This window comes from Nomascus leucogenys, chromosome 3 (assembly GCF_006542625.1).
Source record: "Nomascus leucogenys isolate Asia chromosome 3, Asia_NLE_v1, whole genome shotgun sequence".
Taxonomy (NCBI): Eukaryota; Metazoa; Chordata; class Mammalia; order Primates; family Hylobatidae; genus Nomascus; species Nomascus leucogenys.
This window is the reverse complement of record NC_044383.1, coordinates 109,248,959-109,269,003: the sequence shown is the minus strand read 5'-3', so window position 1 is coordinate 109,269,003 and position 20,045 is coordinate 109,248,959. Positions and strand designations below refer to the sequence as shown.

At 38.2% G+C, this 20,045-nt stretch overlaps 1 protein-coding gene across 1 annotated transcript in view; it reads right to left on the bottom strand.

Moving 5' to 3' along the window:
* Nucleotides 1-12,284, bottom strand: part of CLVS2 (clavesin 2) — an 82,243-nt gene extending 69,959 nt beyond the window's left edge. Inside the window, exons 1-2 of the mRNA XM_003255651.3 lie at nucleotides 11,510-12,284; nucleotides 10,091-11,037 (exon numbers count right to left, since the gene is read on the bottom strand). Coding sequence (XP_003255699.1) covers nucleotides 10,091-10,479 — 389 coding nt within the window. The 5' untranslated portion in view covers nucleotides 10,480-11,037; nucleotides 11,510-12,284. The remainder of the gene's footprint in view (nucleotides 1-10,090; nucleotides 11,038-11,509) is intronic.
* Between the last annotated feature and the right edge of the window lie 7,761 nt (nucleotides 12,285-20,045).

The window sequence follows — 20,045 nt, the reverse complement described above, 5'->3', positions numbered from 1 at the left end:
GTAGGTTTGCAAAATTTTCAACAGTAAGTCTAACCACCTTTTTTGAATTCAATATCTGGTTCCAAGAAGAGAATCAAATGATTTTTATAAAAATCACATTAATTTAGAAGTTTAGAAAAAGAAACATAAAAATATACTAGCTAACTCCATTCAATGGGCAGGTCAAAACCACTCTTGACTTAACTCCAGTCCTCTATTGTCAAACATCTCACATTATTACCATTAGCAGCTCAGCAGGCTATTCCTCAGCAAAACAGTACTACACAGGATCTTGCCAGAATCTGTAAAATATCTTCCAAAGAAATGTAGCATCTATGAATTTTATCTCTTCAGGACTCCTGCCATACTCTCCTTTTTAAAATTATTTTAACTGTTATAATTTACAAATTAGAGGTCACTACAATGAAATACTCTACTTGTTCATGTTTGGGGTTTACATTGAAATTGTGTGAGTTCCACCATTGTTATTTTTCTCTTGTATGCTGAAAGAAAGCTATAAATCAAAACTAGCACATTATTGCAGCTCTTGACTCCTGATTGTGCTTCTCAAAATAGCATTAAGTAAAATTTGAATTTGTGAAAAGAATGCTGCGTAGCATGTAGTAAGAAGAAATCATGACACCAATAAGAAATTTTACAACTGACACCAGACTATGTAGAATACTGCTCTTGAAAAGAATAAAAGCTGCTAGAACACATAAACAACATATGGAGAAGACTTTAATATGCATAGCAACTATGTACTACCTGTGCAATCAGAAGGAAAACATCTAATCCCTGTTGAAATTTTTCAGTTATGAAATCAGTCTTCCTTGCACAGTAGGGTATATAGTCATGAATTAATTATTTGGGGCATGTTTATGTAACTTAAAAGCCTTTTTCAAAGTAAAACTCACAGCTATTAACAAATACAAAGTAAAATGGGGATCCTTGATTATTTGTCTAATCTCAGCTTGGTCTCACACACCTTGAAGTTACTGAACTTTTCTAAGTCTCCATTTTCTCTTTTAAAAATGGTGATAATAATAGTTACCTCATAGGACAGAATGTGAAATACTTAGCCCAGTGGGTATCACATAGCAAACAATAAATGTTAACTTCTATGACTTCTACAATTGTATGACTTTTGCTTTTTCAGCAATCACATATTCTATACTTGCTTTTTGTACTTTTTAACCACTTAATCTTAACTTCATAGAATTTTTGTGAGGACAAAATGAAACAAAATAATATATGTAAAGTTTTTTAACAGTACTTGACATATAATAGAAACCATAAATATTTTCTGCAATTATTGCTGTTGAAACTCTCCTATTTGGTTCTGTGATGCTGCATTGAACTTTTTTTCCTTCCACTTTTCTGGTCAGTCTATTATCTTTCATCTTTGGTTCCCTGCTGCAATCATCCAAATGCAGAAATAAGACTTTGTTCCCCTGCTGTCATCATATAGTATCTCCTGGAGTTACCAAATCATGCACTCATTCCTTTAGCCAATACATTGGTGACGGCTCGATATCCACAGAGCTAGTGTCAGTCCTGTGCAACATCCTCATCTTTCTAGTTGCCATTTGAACATCAGCACCTTAGTGACTCCTTGCTACCTGAAATATAGTAGTGTAACTCAATTTAGTGTCTCCCATTTTCCTCTGGGATTGCCTACATTAATCAATTAATGAAGAATCATTCTCAAATATTCCCTTTCCTTCTCCCTCTACATTTATTCACCAAGTCCTAAATTTTTTTTGTCTTTTATATATTTATACGTCTTTGGCATCTAACTCTTTCTACTAGAGTCCTAGCTTTATTTCCTAATATAATGGCACTTGTGTCTCTTTTTCTCTCTCCCATCTTCCTCTTCCAGAAATCTTGCCTACCCTCTATTGTGAGATAAATTGTCCTAAAACATTAATTGGCCTGAAAAATTGTCCTGCACACAACGCCACTCCCCCATGGCTCTTTCAAAACTGCACCATTCCCTTAATAACCATACTTCTTGTTTTGTACACCCATGCATAGGCTCACCCCAGCCGTCAAGGTCTTGTCATATTCAACCCCCAACAAGCTGGTACACTCCGATGCTTTATGTTCACTTAAATCTAGGGGAACATTCCCCTTCCTTTTCACCTCACCTAAGTCCTACCCTTCTCTGGGTCCACCACCAGCTTTCCCTGCTCTGCAAGATTGCCTCTACTGCTGGAGACCTCAGCGCCCTCTCTCTCATATTCTGAAATTACAGTGCTTCAGTGTTTGTTCTATGTCCCCAGACATAAAAGCTTAGCTTAAAAACTCTTTCACTGTTTGATACCACCTTCTATCTTCAGCACCAAATACTGTGCGCTGCACACTGTGGGTGCACAATAATATATGTTAAGAACAAACTATTTCCCAAGGGCATAGACCATGCTGCTTTATTTTACCTACAACAGTCATCAAAGTGCCATAATGGCATCATTTAAATATAACATTCACTTAAGGCTTCCCTGTCAGCCCAATACAAACATGCTCCCGGACCAGAAAGAAGACAAGAGCCTTGTCCTGCCACACTGTGGAGGTGTGGCACCCTGCCTGCAACCAGGAGCCCCCTCAATTTTTTAGATCAGAGAAGCTTCTTCTCCTGCCTCTGGCCATGCAATTTTTTTGGTGACTACCTGACCCATGCTTCTTTGCCGGGGTTCTCAGCATCTCCTCCTCTACCACAGCTTTCAATCAGTGCAAAGATCAACTTAATGATAAATAGGTCACGTCCCTCTACTTTTCAACCTTTTCAGCATGACAAGAAAAAACTAGCATCTTGGCATCGCATTGAGCAGCATAACACCAGCAATTTCTCTTTGTCACTAAATCAATCAGCCATTATTAAATTCTTCATTAAGGCTGCCTCCACCCCTCAGTTTTCATTAAGCCACATTTTCTAATGTCTGAAGCACTTCATAGTAGAAGGTGCTAGGGGGAGGGAAAAAAGGAGAAAAATTACCTTTATTAATGCCTCAGGGTATTGTTAGTGGTAAAGCTGATGAAGCCTTCTAGGTGTTTTATATTACTGAGTGGTAATAATAATAATATGTCTATCTGGGTAATAGTTTAAGATTTCCAAAGCAATTTCAAATGCATTATCTTAATCTCAAAACAATTGCAAAATCTCTGAGCTGGATTTGTTCTTATTATTTTACAGATGAGGACAGAGGGTCTCAGAGAAAATTAAACAGTTTGCTTAAAACCACCTTAGGAAAAACGGGGAACCTAGATTCGAAGCCAAATCCTTCTAATACCACATGGACCAGTGCTCTTTCCTTCTCCATGGTGCCTCCTACTCAGAACAGAGTTTGATGAATAGATAATTGGTCTTTTGTTTGTTTGTTTTTTGTTTTTGTTTTTGTTTTGGAGATGGAATTTTGCTCTTGTCGCCCAGGCTGTAGTGCAATGGCACGATCTCAGCTCACTGAAACCTCCACCTCCTGGGTTCAAGTGATTCTCTTGCCTTAGCCTCCCGCGTAGCTGAGATTACAGGCGCCCGCCACCAGGCCCGGCTAATTGTTGTATTTTTAGTAGAGACAGGGTTTCACCATGTTGGCCAGGCCGGTATCCAACTCCTGACCTCAGGTGATCTACCCGCCTTGGCCTCCCAAAGTGCCGGCATTACAGGCGCGAGCCACCGTGCCTGGCCTGGTCTGCTTTTTCATGGTAGTATAATATATATGTCAGAAAATAGGAGATCAGGAAGTCAATATCCTGGCACTCTCCAGCCTCACCACAATAGGGAGCTTTGGTGGAGGAAAAGCAATAAGACATCCTTAGGACTCAGAATAAGAAATGGATAAATCTACAATCCCTGGAATAAATATGAACTCTTGAAATTTCATCTGTCTGGCTTGTATTACTGAGCACAGAAGATTAGATGTCTGACCCTTGCTTTAATTTTACTGCTATGGAAATGTAGGTGAGTGAGAACAAGAGAATTGTTGGAAATGAAACATCTACGGGCAAAATGCCTTTCTTTGAAGAAGACGGGTAAAGAAAAAACTTTTGCATCTACTGCCACCAAAAAATAAAATAAAATAAAACAGAATTGTGCTGGGAGAATACAAACACATCAGAAAGGCAACACTTTTTATCAGGGCCAAGTACTCTAAGCAAACATCTAGTTAGTAAAGTCTTTGACTTCAGAAAGTTTATTTTTCCATCTTAACGTTCTGTTCCTAATTGCCTGTTTTGTTATATTTAATCGAGATTTTCTAAACCATAGATGGAATTATCTTTAATTATCAGAATTTGATTTTTTTATACATTTGCCTTTCCCTAGATTTAGGTTGGTAACTGTCTACACACACACACACACACAAAGCGACTAATTCACTTACCAGTTGTATGATCATGAGTGAAGTGCTTAATTGCTACAATACACACAGTAGAATTATTTTAAAATGAATAATGAATAAAACGGAACAATAACTGTTGAATTCAGTTAACCAAGCAGGCAATGTCTTTCCTACACAATACTGAGTAGCCCACAGCTACCCACCTGTCCCCAACTTCTAGCACTGGTAAACAGTATCCTCATTAGCTGCATATGACCTCTGATAGTTACTCAGCTTTACATGCTTTTTCTTCCCAGAGAGCTTACATATCACTTAAAAGTACAAAGTATGTGTCTTTATTTGCCCCCAGCACCTACTAAAATGCTATGTACATAACAAATGCTCAATCAAAGTTTATTTTTTTCAATTAATTTCACCAAAATATTAATCACTCAGTTTGTCGTATGGTATCATAAGGATCCCACATACAGGAGTATCCTTTCCTTCATGTTACGGTAATAGTGTAATAGCCACTTACTATAATAGTGAAATAAATGTACCTGCCCTCAGTAAAGTAAGAGAATTTAATATTTCCCACAGAAAGGAGGAGATGTATTAATTTACTAAGGATAACTTGTTAATATACTATTGACTCATGTTTTAAAATATCATTAAACATTTCTTTTGAGGCATCCTTTCAGGACACTGTAGTAACCTCCAGTCCTTTGCTTCTCGACCTTGTTTAAAGTTGATTTTGAAACATGAAAATAGCTTGGCTCAGGCCAGACTTAGTCAACGTCCTACTGAAGGTTGGCACTTGTAGTTTTTGCTGTTATTTCGGGATTATTTTACTAATTATTGCACATTTGCCCCAGTTTTTGGAGATCGTCCTATTTTTGCAGAGATTCATCACAGTATTCCTCCAACATTTCTCAGGACAACTTTTTTTCCTCCCCTATTTGCCGTGATATGTGCCAAAAGTATAGCTTGAAATAAGTTGCAGTTAGCAGAGGATTTGTTAAAAGAGTTTCCCTGAAAGGAAGCAAGATGGAAGCTCTGCTGGGACAGAAGTCTCACGGAATACATATCTGCCATTTGTGGTTTTGCCCTAACCGGTATCCACCCAAAAGACAGCAAAGCCATGCCTCTGGAATTTTTATGAAAAGGACTCCTAGACTCCAGACTCTGCCAGTAGGTATGACAATGTGAAGCAAAAAGCTGGGAATTACTTAATATGTTAATAAACTGAGAAAAGAAATCTTGAAAAATTAAACTTCTTTTTTTTTGCTTTTTTTGTTGCTGAGTAAAAACATTTCTCCATAATTATCTGGATAATTGCCCTGGACTGTTTTAATCTATTCCTGTTCATTTTATTTTATTTTATTATTTTTAGTACAATTCCAGAGATGAGTAAAGCTTTGTGATTGGCATTAATGCACATCTGTGTAGTCTATGGCTATGTTTTAAATTGTAAGTTATCATCACCATAACCTTCTATTCTGAACATTGGCCATATTATTTTAGTAAATGCAAGCATAATCATAATTCAAACTGAACCACAAATAGCAACCATTCATATAATGTTTGCTTTTGTATGAAAAAGCCACACGATAGGAGCAAACTGACAAGTTTTTTGGGCAAATTCCAGGATAAGTTAGAGGATCATATCAATGTCTGACCAATCAGTTTTCTGCCCCTTCCAGAGCTTCACTACTGTAAGTGGTAATCAATGTCCACTATGATAAGCCAAAGACCATGCAAGGTGGCCAGTGCTTTCTGGATTGCCACCATACTAAGAATCATTTTGGTTCTAACTGCGTTTGTTTTCGAATGGCCATTAACTAGATTCCACATAAATGGTTGTTTGCTACACTAAAGTTCAGAGAATTACTGAGAATTATTGTTTCTAATGAGTATTAACCATATTCCAGATAAATGGTTGTTTGCTGTACTAAAGTATAGTGAAGTATATACTTCTAATGAGATCTAGAGAAATAAAATATGACTTGCAGACTGACAACTTATAGGTGAACTCTGACACTTCCTATCATCATTATGTTTCAGGTGACACAATTTCACTCATGAATATCTCCAACAATTATGACAGTGGATTTCAATTTCTTAGATACATGCTTGTATGCTCTAGGACCTAGAATGCCATGTACTTTCTTTCCAAGCTTCCTCTTCTCCAGCAGTGTTACCTCTGCTAGCTTTACAGCACATTATCCTTACACTCTGTTGATAAGATCCTGCGAACCATTTGAAGGTATTTGCTGAGTCCTAAGCAGGTCACTATCATTTAGGAAGGAAAACAACATGCAATACATAGAGGACGAAGGCATCTTTGTGATGTAGTGTAACAGTCAAATCGTTTTTAATTCCATGGCATTTACTTTTGTTGTCAGAAATTATGTAAGGCAATCTAAAAGGAGATAAAATTACATGAATCTTTTCCAAGGTACAGCTCAATAAATGTAACAGGTCATCTGGGCTTGCCTTATTCTTTTTTGGAAGAACCACAGGCCACACTGCAAGTCATTTTGACATTTGAGTATTTCCATTTTGTTTTAGATTTGTTAGAAGGTGAGTAGACTGTAAATATTAGGATTTTACGTTAGTCTTCTTAATGATGCCATGTCTCTCAAAAAGGCTTTGGAAATCATCCAATTCTTTACAATAACCTAAAACTAAACTATACTATATTGCAGCAGAAACAGACACTATTTTATTTATAGTCACTGTCTCACACGCTTTTACTGTTTTCAGTGTCCTGAGGAGCACAGAAAACTGTCCTACAAATCTGATATAGGAGAAAGCGTATATCAAATAAATCTCTACTCAGAATTCTTTTTATACAAATGCATAACTCAATTCAACTCAAATATTTATTGAGCATCTACTCTAGTTCAAGTACTGTGCTAAATATAATAACATGACAGTCCTTTTGTTAGATCAATTCTGTTGGGGGTCTTTACGAATTGTTTCAAAATTCATAAAATCTTGTTTTTCCTTTTGTAGTTGGAAAGTTATAAATAACCTGTTTTCCAAATAAACTGAGGCATTTTCTTCTGCCTCATTTCTAGAATTTACCTACATAATCATCTACACTTCTCACACGCTGTTTCTTTGAAACAGGCTACTTTTTAAGTTGTTGAAAGCCAGGTGATTCACTTAACAACTCAGAGAATGTTGCCAGGATTATTTTCAGACATGCAGTCTTCTGGAGAAATCCAGGTAGCTTTGGATTGGCGGGATCAGGGCCTGGAAGGTGAGAACATCTCACTCACAGAACAGGGGAGGGATGAGGGATAAGAGAAACTAGCACATAGCATTATCCACCTAACAGAGCAATAATAGTAACTTAAACACCTAGGGAAAGAGGCAGACTTCTGTAGGAGTCAAGGAGCCTTCGGTGTAGAGGAAAGGGATTCAGGCTAAGAAGGGTTGGTAACATCCTGGCATTGGCAGAAAGGCAGCTATCCTTTGAGTTTCAGAGCAGGAGCCAAGGAAGTTTTTATGCACATGCTCCAGTGATAAAGGTTTATAGAGGGTGCAAAGATGACAGATCTGTTTGTCTACTAGTCCCTGTCATTGGGTTAAGTAGATTTGGGATAAAAGGAAGGTGGGGAAGAAGAGGGAATTATTATTTTTTTAATATAGGAAGAAACTCGACTGAAATTTTGACTAAGCTCTAAATCACTTGTATACCTTTTCACCTTGATGTGCTATAATTTCTTGATTATACCTGTTTATTTCCAGGCATAGAAATAGAATTCATAATTACAAGTCTAGACATCTTCACAAGGTATTTCTACAGAACACAGCTTCTCATTTTGTTCTAATATACAACATTTTAGTATTTAAGATTATGTGTAAGTTTAATGAAATATAATTCTATATACCAATTATTAACTCCCTTTCCATTATAGATTTCTAGGGAAAGAGAATTTGATTACTAGTTATCTGCCCTTTATATGGAAGCATGAGATAGACAACTGAAACACAGTGTCTTTAATAAATTCAGAATTATCACCTCATACATATGAAAACTATAAGTGACTTTCATCTTAATTAGGTTTACAAATCATTATGAATATTAATTCACTTATAGAAATTAATGAAAATAGGTCTGATATATATGTATGCCTCTCTGAATGCAATCTGCCTCCATAATGGTATCTCTGAGAGACTTTGAGATTTATATAAATATAAAATTTCCAGTTTCCATTTCACTATAGCTCAATTAACAAAGTTCCAATCTGACATACAGAATATTAGTTTTTCCTTGAATAAAATTTTTCAGTTTTGTTATACACAGTCATTGATTTGCCTGATCCTACAGTGTACTTTTATGATGAAAAGAAAACATTTTTAAACAAAAATTGTGGTCAATGGATAAAACGTTGTAATTCTTTAAAATTTTAAGCTACCTGATAAAAACTGGAATAACATCTCTATAACTGGCCAAAGTAAGTAACAAAACTCCATTCCCTCTGAATGGCTAACTGTATGAGTTTCTTAGCATTATGAATCTTCAGGTAGTAGTTTGTCTTTCTATTTGCCTAAAAAAATCAGAGTGATTCTCAACCTGGAATTACAGGGAAAAAAATCACAATAAAATGAGAGAAAAAATAATTAAAAATATTAATTTACATTCTAAGATACCAAGACTCAGAAGCCTATCTGGAAATCTCTATGATCCATAAGCCCTCTTGATAACTGTAAATGTCTTGTACGATGGCTCTAGAGATGATTTAAACTAACCAGATGCATTGAAAGTCACCATTCACAGAACTAAAAATACACCAATGTTTTAACAAGCAGCTTCTTATGATTCACAGCTCTGGTAGCATTTTAAGTCCCATGAAATATATTTAACTTTGAACTTAATTGAAACTACCTTACACAAGAGCCTTTTATAATTTCTTATATCTTTCAGTCTGAGAAAACAGTTCTGATGGAGTACAGAGAAGTGTCATTGTCTACATTTTTCTATAATAATGTAGATAAAAAGAATATTATTTCTTCTCTATTAAGTAGCACATGAGCTCAAAAAGTCCACCAACTGACACATATGAATATTTTCCACTTCCTTCCAAAAGATGAAAAACCACATGAGACAGGAAACAGATTCTTTAGATTAGTGGCAGGTGTAGAACACATACACCAGTCAGTGTACATTTTCAGTGTCAGCAGACATGCTCAGTGACAGAGGATGCAACTCTTCCTTTCATTGAAGGGACACACATCATATTATTCCTTCTTCTACACATCACCAAGCAGAGAACTTCCCAAGCAACAAAACCACTTGCTTTTGGTCGAACATTAGGCTATGCTTAAAGATAAAACGTCAGTACCAAAGAGAGGATGATGATGATGATGATGACCATGATGATGGGTCTAGTTTAAGAATGTTTTTAGGAAGAAGGAGGAAAAGTTGTCCCCATTTTCATACTGGTTTATCCAGCCCAATAAACTTTTTCAGAAGGTGAAACATATAGAGAAGCTTTATTTACAAGTTAAGTGATTTAGATCTCCGTGCAATAATGTGGTTAAGGTAGCACCTTAAATCTGCAGTAGAAAGTAGGTGTTAGTGAAGTAAGTTTTAAAAGTAAAAATACAAGCCCTCCTCCCTTCCCAGGGTGCCCACCAAAGACTCATCTCCTGGTTCGTTTCTCTTTTCTCCAAGCCAAATAAACCAAAATATCAGATCTACAAAACCATGACACTACTCGGGATAAATTCTGGAAAATGGGAGAGTAAAAGGAGAATACAAGTTTGGATTTAGGATTTACCTGCTCTGATCCCAATTGGCAGCAAAAAGGACTAGAATCTTCCTGCCATAGTGGTCCAGATTGGCCAGGCCCCCAGGGAAGCCATCCTTCAGTGCCTGCTTGATGCCAGGGTCGGTGGCCTTAAAGCTTTTGAACATGTCCAGGTTCTGCTGCCGGTACTCAAAGTACTGCGCCAGGAGGCGGAAGGCCTCAAAGTGATGAAACTTCCTAGCCCGCAAGAAGCGTAAGATGAAGGCATCATCTGTGCGCAGAAAGCCAATGTCTGGCCTGGTGATGACCATATCCCTCACCTCCTGGATGTCCTGGTGCAGCGTGTCTGGGTTTTCATTGAGCTCCAGGCGAGCTTTCTCCAGGGTCTCAGGGGAGAGACCGGCTTGCAAATGAGTCATTGTTCTGCCTATCCCCGAGGTTTCCCTCAGAAGCCCTTGTTGACTGTCCCAAAGCAAACCTGGCCCTTGCCACCACCAGACTCCAGCCCCCAGACCTCCTGCTGCCTGCTTCCTCTCCCCTACAGGAAATTAATAATCTTGGTGTCCAATCAAGTGCCCTGTTGCTCCTGCTTTCCCCCAGCTTTGCTGGGGGGCTGGGGGGTGTAAACTTCTTCCTCCGCCCCCTAAAATACAACACCCCACTTTGGCTCCCTCTTCCCTTTCCTTTAAAGAGATGTGAACCCCTGAAGGGCTCCGCACTCCTCTTCTTGTCTTTTCTCTTTCCTAACAAATCACCCCTAATTCCATCTAGCACGGGTGGTTCTGATCTTGGTACTGTCCTCTTCTCTTATCTTCCAAGATGTAACAAAAACAACGCCCACGCACATCTCAGCCCCTGCACTGTGAATATTCCTGCCGTCCCTGCTGAAGGATACGCCTGCCAGGGGTAGCGATGGAAATTCTGATTAATAATAAGGTAGCTCTTCAGCGCTGAGCTCCACGGCGGAGAGAGAACATCTTTGCCAGAAAGAAAAAGAGACAGAGAGAAAGAGGGGGGAGAAAGGAGATTATTTCTCCCTCTACTTATTCAAAGATGCTATTTTTAAAAGACAAATTTGTGTGATTTATTTAAGATTATTGTGATCCAATTAGGTGAAGACTCTGCAGATAGCGCACCTTCCCACCTCCCCTCTGAGATACACCGTGATCTCATAAGGCACCAGCAGGGGTTCTGGTGGCGTTGGTACCAGCGTGGGCTCCCCCAACCCCACCCCCAACTTCTGCCTTCCTCTAGCCCTTCATTTCCACGGACTTGCCGCGGGGTGGGAGAAAAAGGGGGAGGGGGAGGGAGAGGACCGGGGATATCTCCGGGAATGCACATTTCAAAAACGGAGAGAAGGGGAGGACGTTGTGGAGAATAAAATAAAAATGTCCTTATCTTTTCTATAAAACCCCAAAGCAAGAAAGAAGAAAGAGCAGCCGCTCCTACCAGCAAACCCGGAGGCGGGGTCGCTAAGCAATGCGGCACTCCCTGGCATCCATCAGCCGCGGCTTCAGCAGCGGCGGCGGTGGCGACAGCGGCATCAACTCCTCTGGGCGGGATGGAAGGAGCAGAGATGAGGGGTGGCGGCGGGGACCCGGGCCGAAGATGCGCTCGGGAGCAGCCGCGGCCACATCGTCCGCGGGCAGCCCGCAGCCTCTCCCAGCAGGAGGGGTGAGGATTGCAGGGCTAGGGCCACCGCTGTCCCAGGTCCTCGCCTGGCCCTGCCATTTTCGCCTTCGGGAGAGAAGGTGGGGAGGAGGACGCGAATGCCTGGATGGAGAAGGCCACTCAGGCGGCCACCGCCTTTGTGAGCTCTCCGGGAGCAGCCGGGAAGGTGGGCGCAGCGGGGCGGCTGCCGCGCGGCGCTGGCCTCTCCTGGGGCTCTCCCGAGCGGTCCGAGTCAGGGGCGCCCCACCGGGCTGCGGCGGCGGCTCCGGCTTCTGCTGCTGAAAGAGGACTCGGCTCAGCCCAACTCCTCTCTAATTATCCCAGCACAGATCTCGCTGCGACGTAAGCACTCACTCAGCTCGCGCGCGCGCTCCGCTCCTTTCCCTGCCTCGTTGGGGTAGGACGGCAATTTGGGTGGCATCGAAATATCCCGAGCCCTAAGTTTAGGCTGCTCTTCGTCCCCACTCCTCAGGAGGCTGCTGAGCGGGCGTCGCCGGGCCAGGCGGGGCAACCACGCTTTCCAGCCTCCCCACGCCCCTCTCTCGCCCTTTGTGTGCAAGACCCCAGATCGGCCTGGAGAGTAGCTGTTGTAGACGGTAATTCACATTGACACGCATTTTCTCGTTTCTGTAGGAGGCAGTTTTGATGTAGAAGGAGTACTGAAACATTTTGTACTTTTCGCATTTGTTGTAGACAGAGATGTTTAATTTAGAAAAGACCAGAGTGGTTCCAAGACAATGTACTGATGATTAAGCCTCCGTAGGAACTTATATGAATAGTTTTTCAACCATACAGTCTCCCTGCTAAATTTCTGTTGAAGAGGATGAAAATGAGCACTAGGGTAAATGATAATAAAAACGTAATTCTCAAAGGAAGAAAAAAATAGGAACTTCACTCATATCTCATCATAAAGCAAATATTTCTGGAAACACATACCATCCTTCCTTCAGTTGTATGCATCTGTATATGAGAATCATTATAAATAAACAGGAGTCCTTGCGCTTAATATGACTATGGATTTGAGGAAAAGGGATATTTTCTATTTTCAAAACACAGCACATATTACTAAGCGTGTTACTAAGAGCAACTTTTGACTTATAAACTGTAGAATGGGGTCTTGAATTGAAGTTAATTCAATGCAACTAATATTTACTGAGTTCCACGAGGTGTGGGGCATTTTTCTGCATTCTGTGTATAGGAGGTGGTCTTGAAGATAAGCAAATTTTGTCATTTTCTTATCTGGACATTTCTTATCTTGTCATTTTCAATGTTGATGACTATGAGAACCCTCAAAATACAGGCACACTTGTTTTTGCTCTTCTCATGGCGATGGTGTTGACCAAAAGAAAGAAGGAAAAGGGTTGTATGGTAGAGCTAGAGCATTTATTAATTAAATTAATGCAAATCAATGTAGGAACCTGAATAAGACAATAAATCACGCACACATGCACACACACACACACACACACACAATCATTGTCAAGGAATTTATGTTTTAAATGGGGAAGGCAGAAAATAAACTACTTAAGTGTGTGTATATGTGTGTTATATATATGCACTATATATAAGGTCCTTCTAGAATTTTAAGTGATTATGACTTTCTCAAGCATTCTGAATGCAATGTGAACTGTTAAATTTTTTGTTCTCATTTTAAAAAATTTGAAAAAATCATTTTTTTCTAATATTTTAGAGGTTGAAGAAAATTTATGTTTCATATCAACTGTATGAAGAAGTTTTAGTCATCACCAACATGGAGAGACAATTCTCCCTGGATCCGTTTTGTTTCTACCTGTCTTATGAGCAAGGCACTAATTGCTCTTTTTTCTAGATTGTCTTTTCAAGGGTATTTGTACAGTAAATAGTCTTAGAAGATATTGGAAGATAGAGATAGTACCTCCATCTGAAACAAAGCCTTGAAAGCTGTGATATCTCTCTCCTGACCAAAAGGTAGGCAGGCTTATCTGAATTCCCTAAACTCAGAGCTATTCTGCGGTAATGCCACCCATTGTTTATGCCAGTATCACTTGATCCTCTTTTCTTAGCTATCTGTGGGAATTAGAGCTCAGGGGACCAGTCAATGCAAGATATGCAGATGCTCATACTGGCCGCTATGCCTGAGTGACAAAATCCTTTATCTTGAAGCCAGGAGTTTTGCATCTTCCATCAGCATCCATGAAACTATAGCCAGCTAACTTGTTAGCCTGTAAGTAGAGTTAAAACTCAGATCTTTCACCTTGATGAAAAAACAATTGCTTAATTTTGTTCTCTGAGATGGACATATTGACTATATTTTTAAGGGAATTTATAAAATAAAATTTATTTTTTGGCCCAGCATATGATATGACCAGTATTGAAGGTTGAAGGATGACATTTTTATTATTATTTACCAATAATAGAATCGCTTCAAATAGATTTATTTTAACATATCTACATATGATAGAAATAGTCTCTATCACCCAGTAGGATTGTTGGAGTAGGTCAGGATAGGTATATATAAGATTTTTAAATCATATTTACAAACCTTTAGTGATTATACTGTTATTCTCTCTCTACTTATACATTTAAACTCAGTTCTGAAACCAAAATGAATATACGAAGCCATCTAAAATTAAACAAGGTGTTTATTCAGATGACATCAGAGCATTTGATTTTCATTCAATATTAATTTACCTTGCCAAATTAATGCAAAGTAATGTAGGAACTGGAATATGAGAATAAATTATCTAAACAAAAGGATTAATTAAAGCATTATTGGAAAAATAATTAAATCAAGGACTTCAGGTGTTTTCAAGTAAATAGAAAGAAAAGTTCGGTTTACTGCAAATTTAAAATGAATAGAGTAAGTAGTTTATGTTTTAAAACATTTTATTCCCTTTATTGTTAAATAAAATATATGCACAAAAAGGTGCACAAAATAAAGACGTACAGCTCAATTCTATCTTACAAGGGAAATACACATGTAAGTGTCCAACCAGGTTAAGAAACCAAGCACTCTCAGTAGCCAGAAAGTCCCCTGCCATTCCCCTCCTAACTACTGGCCTCTTTCCAACAAAAGAAGCCACACTGTCTTTATTTTAAAAGTAATCCTTGTTTTTTTTAATTTTACCAACTTAATAACTACAATTTTGTTTTTCTGTTTCTGAAGCTAAATGTAATCATTTATATGTAATGTTATGATTGACCTCTTTCATTCAATATTAAATTTGTGTGATTTGTCAGTGTTGTTGTATGTAGCAGCTCCCTCATATTCAGTAATGGTGCATAGAACTGCATTTTTTTTTTCCTGAGACAGAGTCTCCCTCTGTCACCCAGGCTGGAGTGCAAGGGGTGATCTTGGCTCACTGCAACCTCCACCTCCCAGGTTCAAGTGATTCTCCTGCCCCAGCCTCCTGAGTAGCTGGAATTACAGGCACATGCCACCACTCCTGGCTAATTTTTGTATTTTTAGTAGAAACGGGGTTTAACCATGTTGGCAGGCTGGTTATGAACTCCTGACTTCATGATCTGCCAGCCTCGGCTTCCCAAAGTGCTGGGATTACAGGCATGAGCCACCGCACCCAGCCATAGAATTGCATTTTTATACACCTACTACAATATGTGTGTCCATTCTACTGTGGAGGGAAATTTGGGTTGTTTTCAGTTTGGAGCTCTTATGAACCATGATGTATGAAGATTCTGGTACATGTCTTTTGGTGTACACGGAGAGACCTAGGAATGAAAATTTCTGGGTCATATGTGATGTGCATCTCCAAATTTAGTAAATAATGCCATACTGCTTTCCAAGTGGTTGTTTCACCAACCCCCCAGCAATATATGAGTGTTCTTACTGTGCCATGTTCTCAGAAATCTTACTATTGTCTATAATTTTAATTTTATCCATTCTGATTTTGAACAAGGGTATTGCATTATGGTTTTGGTATGCTTTCCCATCATTACTAATGAGGTTAACGTTGTTTGGGGCCATTTGTACATTATTTGTGTGAAGTGTCATTTCAGAGATTTTGCTGATGTTTATAGTGGGGTGTTGATTGCTTTAATATTGAATTGTAGAGATTCTTTATAGATTCTGAATATAAACCCTTTGTCAGTTGTACATGTTGTGAATATCTTCTCCATGTCCATGGCTTGTTTTTTTCACTCTCTTAGCCTTGTCTCTTAATCAACATCATTTTAAATTTTTAAGTAATTCAGTTTTTCTCCTATGAATAGTGCTTTTTAGGTCCTGCTTAGAATATCCCATAATTACTCAGATATTTATTCTCCAGTTTACTGTCTAGAAGTTTTATTGTTGTTGCCTTTCACATTTAGACTTGCAATTCACCAGACTGTGTTTTGCACATAATGTGAGAAATTGATCAAGTAATTTTTTTATGTGAATAACCTGTTTACTCAGTACCATTTACAGAGACTATTTATCAAAAAAATCATCTTTTTTTCCCTACTAGACAGGGCAACTGTTGTCACACAAAAATAATTTTTCACATGTAAGTAGATTGAGATTTAATGTAAATTTTAAACTCCACATTTTTTTATACAACCAATATTCCTCAGTGGTTCCCAAAGTGTGGGTCCCAGACCAGCAGCATTAGAATTACCTGAGAACTTGTTAGAAATGTAAACTCCCATGCCTGACATATTGAATCAGAAATCCTCCCTAAAATTCAGAGACTCATAAAGTTTTCTGCTCAGTCCTTTGAATGATTCTAATTTACACTGAAATTTGAGAATCAATGCTTTAGATTTAACCCCATATGTATCCTTTTTACTCTTCTTTATTCCTTCCTGTATCTCTGAGTTTCCATATAGTACTGATTCGTTTGATTTTTCACTTGAACACATTACAATGTGTCCTTTAGTACAGATCTGGGGGTTATAAATTATTTGTTTTATTTGTCTGGAAGTTACTTTATTTTACTTTTACTCTAAAAACATATTTGTAAGCTAGAGGATTCTAAATTAGCAGCTGTTTCCTTTCAATACTTTAAACATTTTGTTACTTTTTGTCTGGCTTGTCTTATTTCTGTAGTGAAGTTAACTGTCAATTTTTTCATTATTCCTTTGAAAGTAATCTCTATTTGCCTCTACCTGATTTTATTTTCTCTTCTCATCTTTAATTTTCAGCATATTTCTGATGAGCTTTTTTTCATGTTTTTTGGCCTCATAAATGTCTTCTTTTGAGAAGTGGCTGTTCATATCCTGTGCCCACTTTTTGATGGAATTGTTTTTTCCTTATAAATTTGTTTAAGTTCCTTGTAGATTCTGGATATTAGCCCTTTGCCAGATGGATAGATTGCAAAATTTTTTTTTTTTTTTTTTTTTTTTTTTTATTTAGTTTTATATTGAATTGCAGGTTTTAATTGTATCATGTGGTGTTGGTTTGCTGCATTACTTGTCATTTAGCTTAGGTATATCTAATGCTGTCCTTCACCACAAATCCGGAGTGTGATGTTCACCTTCTGGTCATGAGTTCTCATGTTCATTCCACTATGATGAGAACATGCGTGTTTTTTTTGTCCTTGCGATGTTTACTGAGAATGTTTTCAGTTTCATCATGTCCTAAAGACACAATCATTTTTTATGGCGATTGCAAAAACTTTCTCCCATTCTGTAGGTTCCCTGTTCACTCTGATGATAAGTTTCTTTTGCTGTGCAGAAGCTCTTTAGTTTAATTAGACCTCACTTGTCAATTTTGGCTTTTGTTGTCATTGCTTTTGGTGTTTTAGTCATGAAGTCTTTGCCCAGGCCTATGTCCTCAATGGTATTGCCTAGGTTTTCTTCTAGCGTTTTTAGGGTTTTAGGTCTTACATTTAAGTCTTTAAACTATCCTGAGTTAATTTTTGTATAAGGTGTAAGAAAGGGGTCCAGCTCCCGTTTACTGCATATGGCTACCCAGTTTTCCCAAAACCATTTGTTAAATCCTTTCCCCATTGCTTGTTTTTGCCAGGTTTGTCAAAGATCACATGGTTATAGATGTGTGGTGTTATTTCTAAGGGCTCTGTTCTGTTCCATTGATCTATATATCTGTTTTGGTACCAGTATCATGCTGTTTTGGTTACTGTAGCCTTGTAGTGTAGTTTGAAGTCAGGTAGTGCGATGCCTCCAGCTTTGTTCTTCTTGCTTAGGATTGTCTTGGCTATATGGGCTCTTTTTTGGTTCCTCATGAAATGTAAAGTCGTTTTTGTAATTCTGTGAAAAAAGTCAATGATAGCTTGATGAGGATAGCATTGAATCTATAAATTACTTTGGGAAGTATGGTCATTTTCACGATATTGATTATTCCTATTCATGAGCATAAAATGTTTTTTCATTTGTTTGTGTCCTCTCTTGTTTCGATCTGTGGTTTGTAGTTCTCCTTGAAGAGGTCCTTCACATCCCTTGTAAGTTGTATTTTTAGTTATTTTATTCTCTTTGTAGCAATTGTGAATGGGAGTTCACTCATGATTTGGCTGTCTATTTTGGTGTATAGGTATGCTTGTGATTTTTTGCACATTGATTTTGTACCCCGAGACTTTGCTGAAGTTGCTTATCAGCTTAAGGAGATTTTAGACTGAGATGCTGGAGTTTTCTAAATATACAATTATGTCATCTGCAAACAGAGACAATTTGACTTCCTCTCTTCCTATTTGAGTGTTATTTCTTTCTCTTGCCTGATTGCCCTGGCCAGAACTTCCAATAGTATGTTGAATAGGAGTGGTAAGAGAGAGCATCTTTGTCTTATGCCAGTTTTCAAAGGGAATGCTTCCAGCTTTTGCCCATTCAATATATTGGCTGAGGGTTTTTCAAAAATAGCTCTTATTATTACCTAGTTTATTGAGAGTTTTTAGCATGATGCGGTGTTGAACTTTATCGAAGGCCTTTTGTGCATCTATTGAGATAATCATGTGTTTTTTGTCATTGGTTCTGTTTATGTGATGGATTATGTTTATTGATTTGTCTATGTTGAACCAGCCTTGCATCCCAGGGTTGAAGCCGACTTGATCGTGGTGAATAAGCTTTTTGATGTGCTGCTGGATTCAATTTGTCAGTATTTTAATGAGGATTTTTTTTCACTGACATTCTTCAGGGATATTTTCCTGAAGTTTTCTTTTTTTTTTTTTTTTTGGGGGGGGGTTGTGTCTCTGCCAGGTTTTGGTAACAGGATGATGCTGACCTCATAAAATGAGATGGGGAGGAGTCCCTCTTTTTCTATTGTTTGGAATAGTTTCAGAAGGAATGGTACCAGCTCCTCTTTGTAACTCTGGTAGAACTCGGCTGTGAACCCATCTGGTCCTGGGCTTTTTTTGTTTGGTAGGATATTAATTGCTGCCTCAATTTTAGAACTCATTATTGGTCTATTCAGAGATTCAACTTCTTCCTGGTTTAGTCTTGGGAGGCTGTATGTATCCTGGAATTTATCCATTTCTGCTAGAATTTCTAGTTTATTTGAGTAGAGGTATTTATAGTATTCTCTGATGGTAGTTTGTATTTCTGTGGCATCAGTGGTGATCACCCTTTTATTATTGTTTATTGTGTCTACTTCGTTCTTCTATCTTTTCTTCCTTATTAGTGTGGCTAGCAGTCTATCTATTTTGTTAATCTTTTCAACAAACCAGCTCCTGGATTCATTGATTTTTTAAAAGGTTTTTTGTGTCTCTATCTCCTTCAGTTCTGCCCTCATCTTAGTTATTTCTTGTCATCTGCTAGCTTTTCAGTTTGTTTGCTCTTGCTTCTCCAGTTCCTTTAATTGTGATGTTAGGGTATTGACTTTAGATATTTCCCACTTTCTCCTGTGGGCATTTAGTGCTATAAATTTCCCTCTATACTCTGCTTTAGCTGTTGTCTCAGAGATTCCAGTATATTAGTTCTTTGTTCTCATTGGTTTCAAAGAACTTATTAATTTCTCCCTTAATTTTGTTATTTACCCAGTAGTCATTCAGGAGTAGGTTGTTCAGTTTCCATGTAGCTTTGTGGTTTTGAGTGAGTTTCTTAACCCTGAGTATTAATTTGATTGCACTGTGGTCTGAGAGACTGTTATGATTTCTGTTCTTTCGCATTTGCTGAGGAGTGTTTCACTTCCAATTACGTGGTCATTTTTAGAATAAGTGCGATGTGGTGCTGAGAAGAATGTATGTTCTATTGATTTGGGGTGGAGAGTTCTGTAGATATCTATTACGTTCTCTTGGTCCAGAGCTAAGTTCAAGTCCTGAATATCCTTGTTAATTTTCTGTCTCATTGATCTGTCTCATATTGACAGTGGGGTGTTAATCTCTCCCACTATTATTGTATGGGAGTCTAAGTGTCTTTGTAGGTCTCTAAGAACTTGCTTTATGAATCT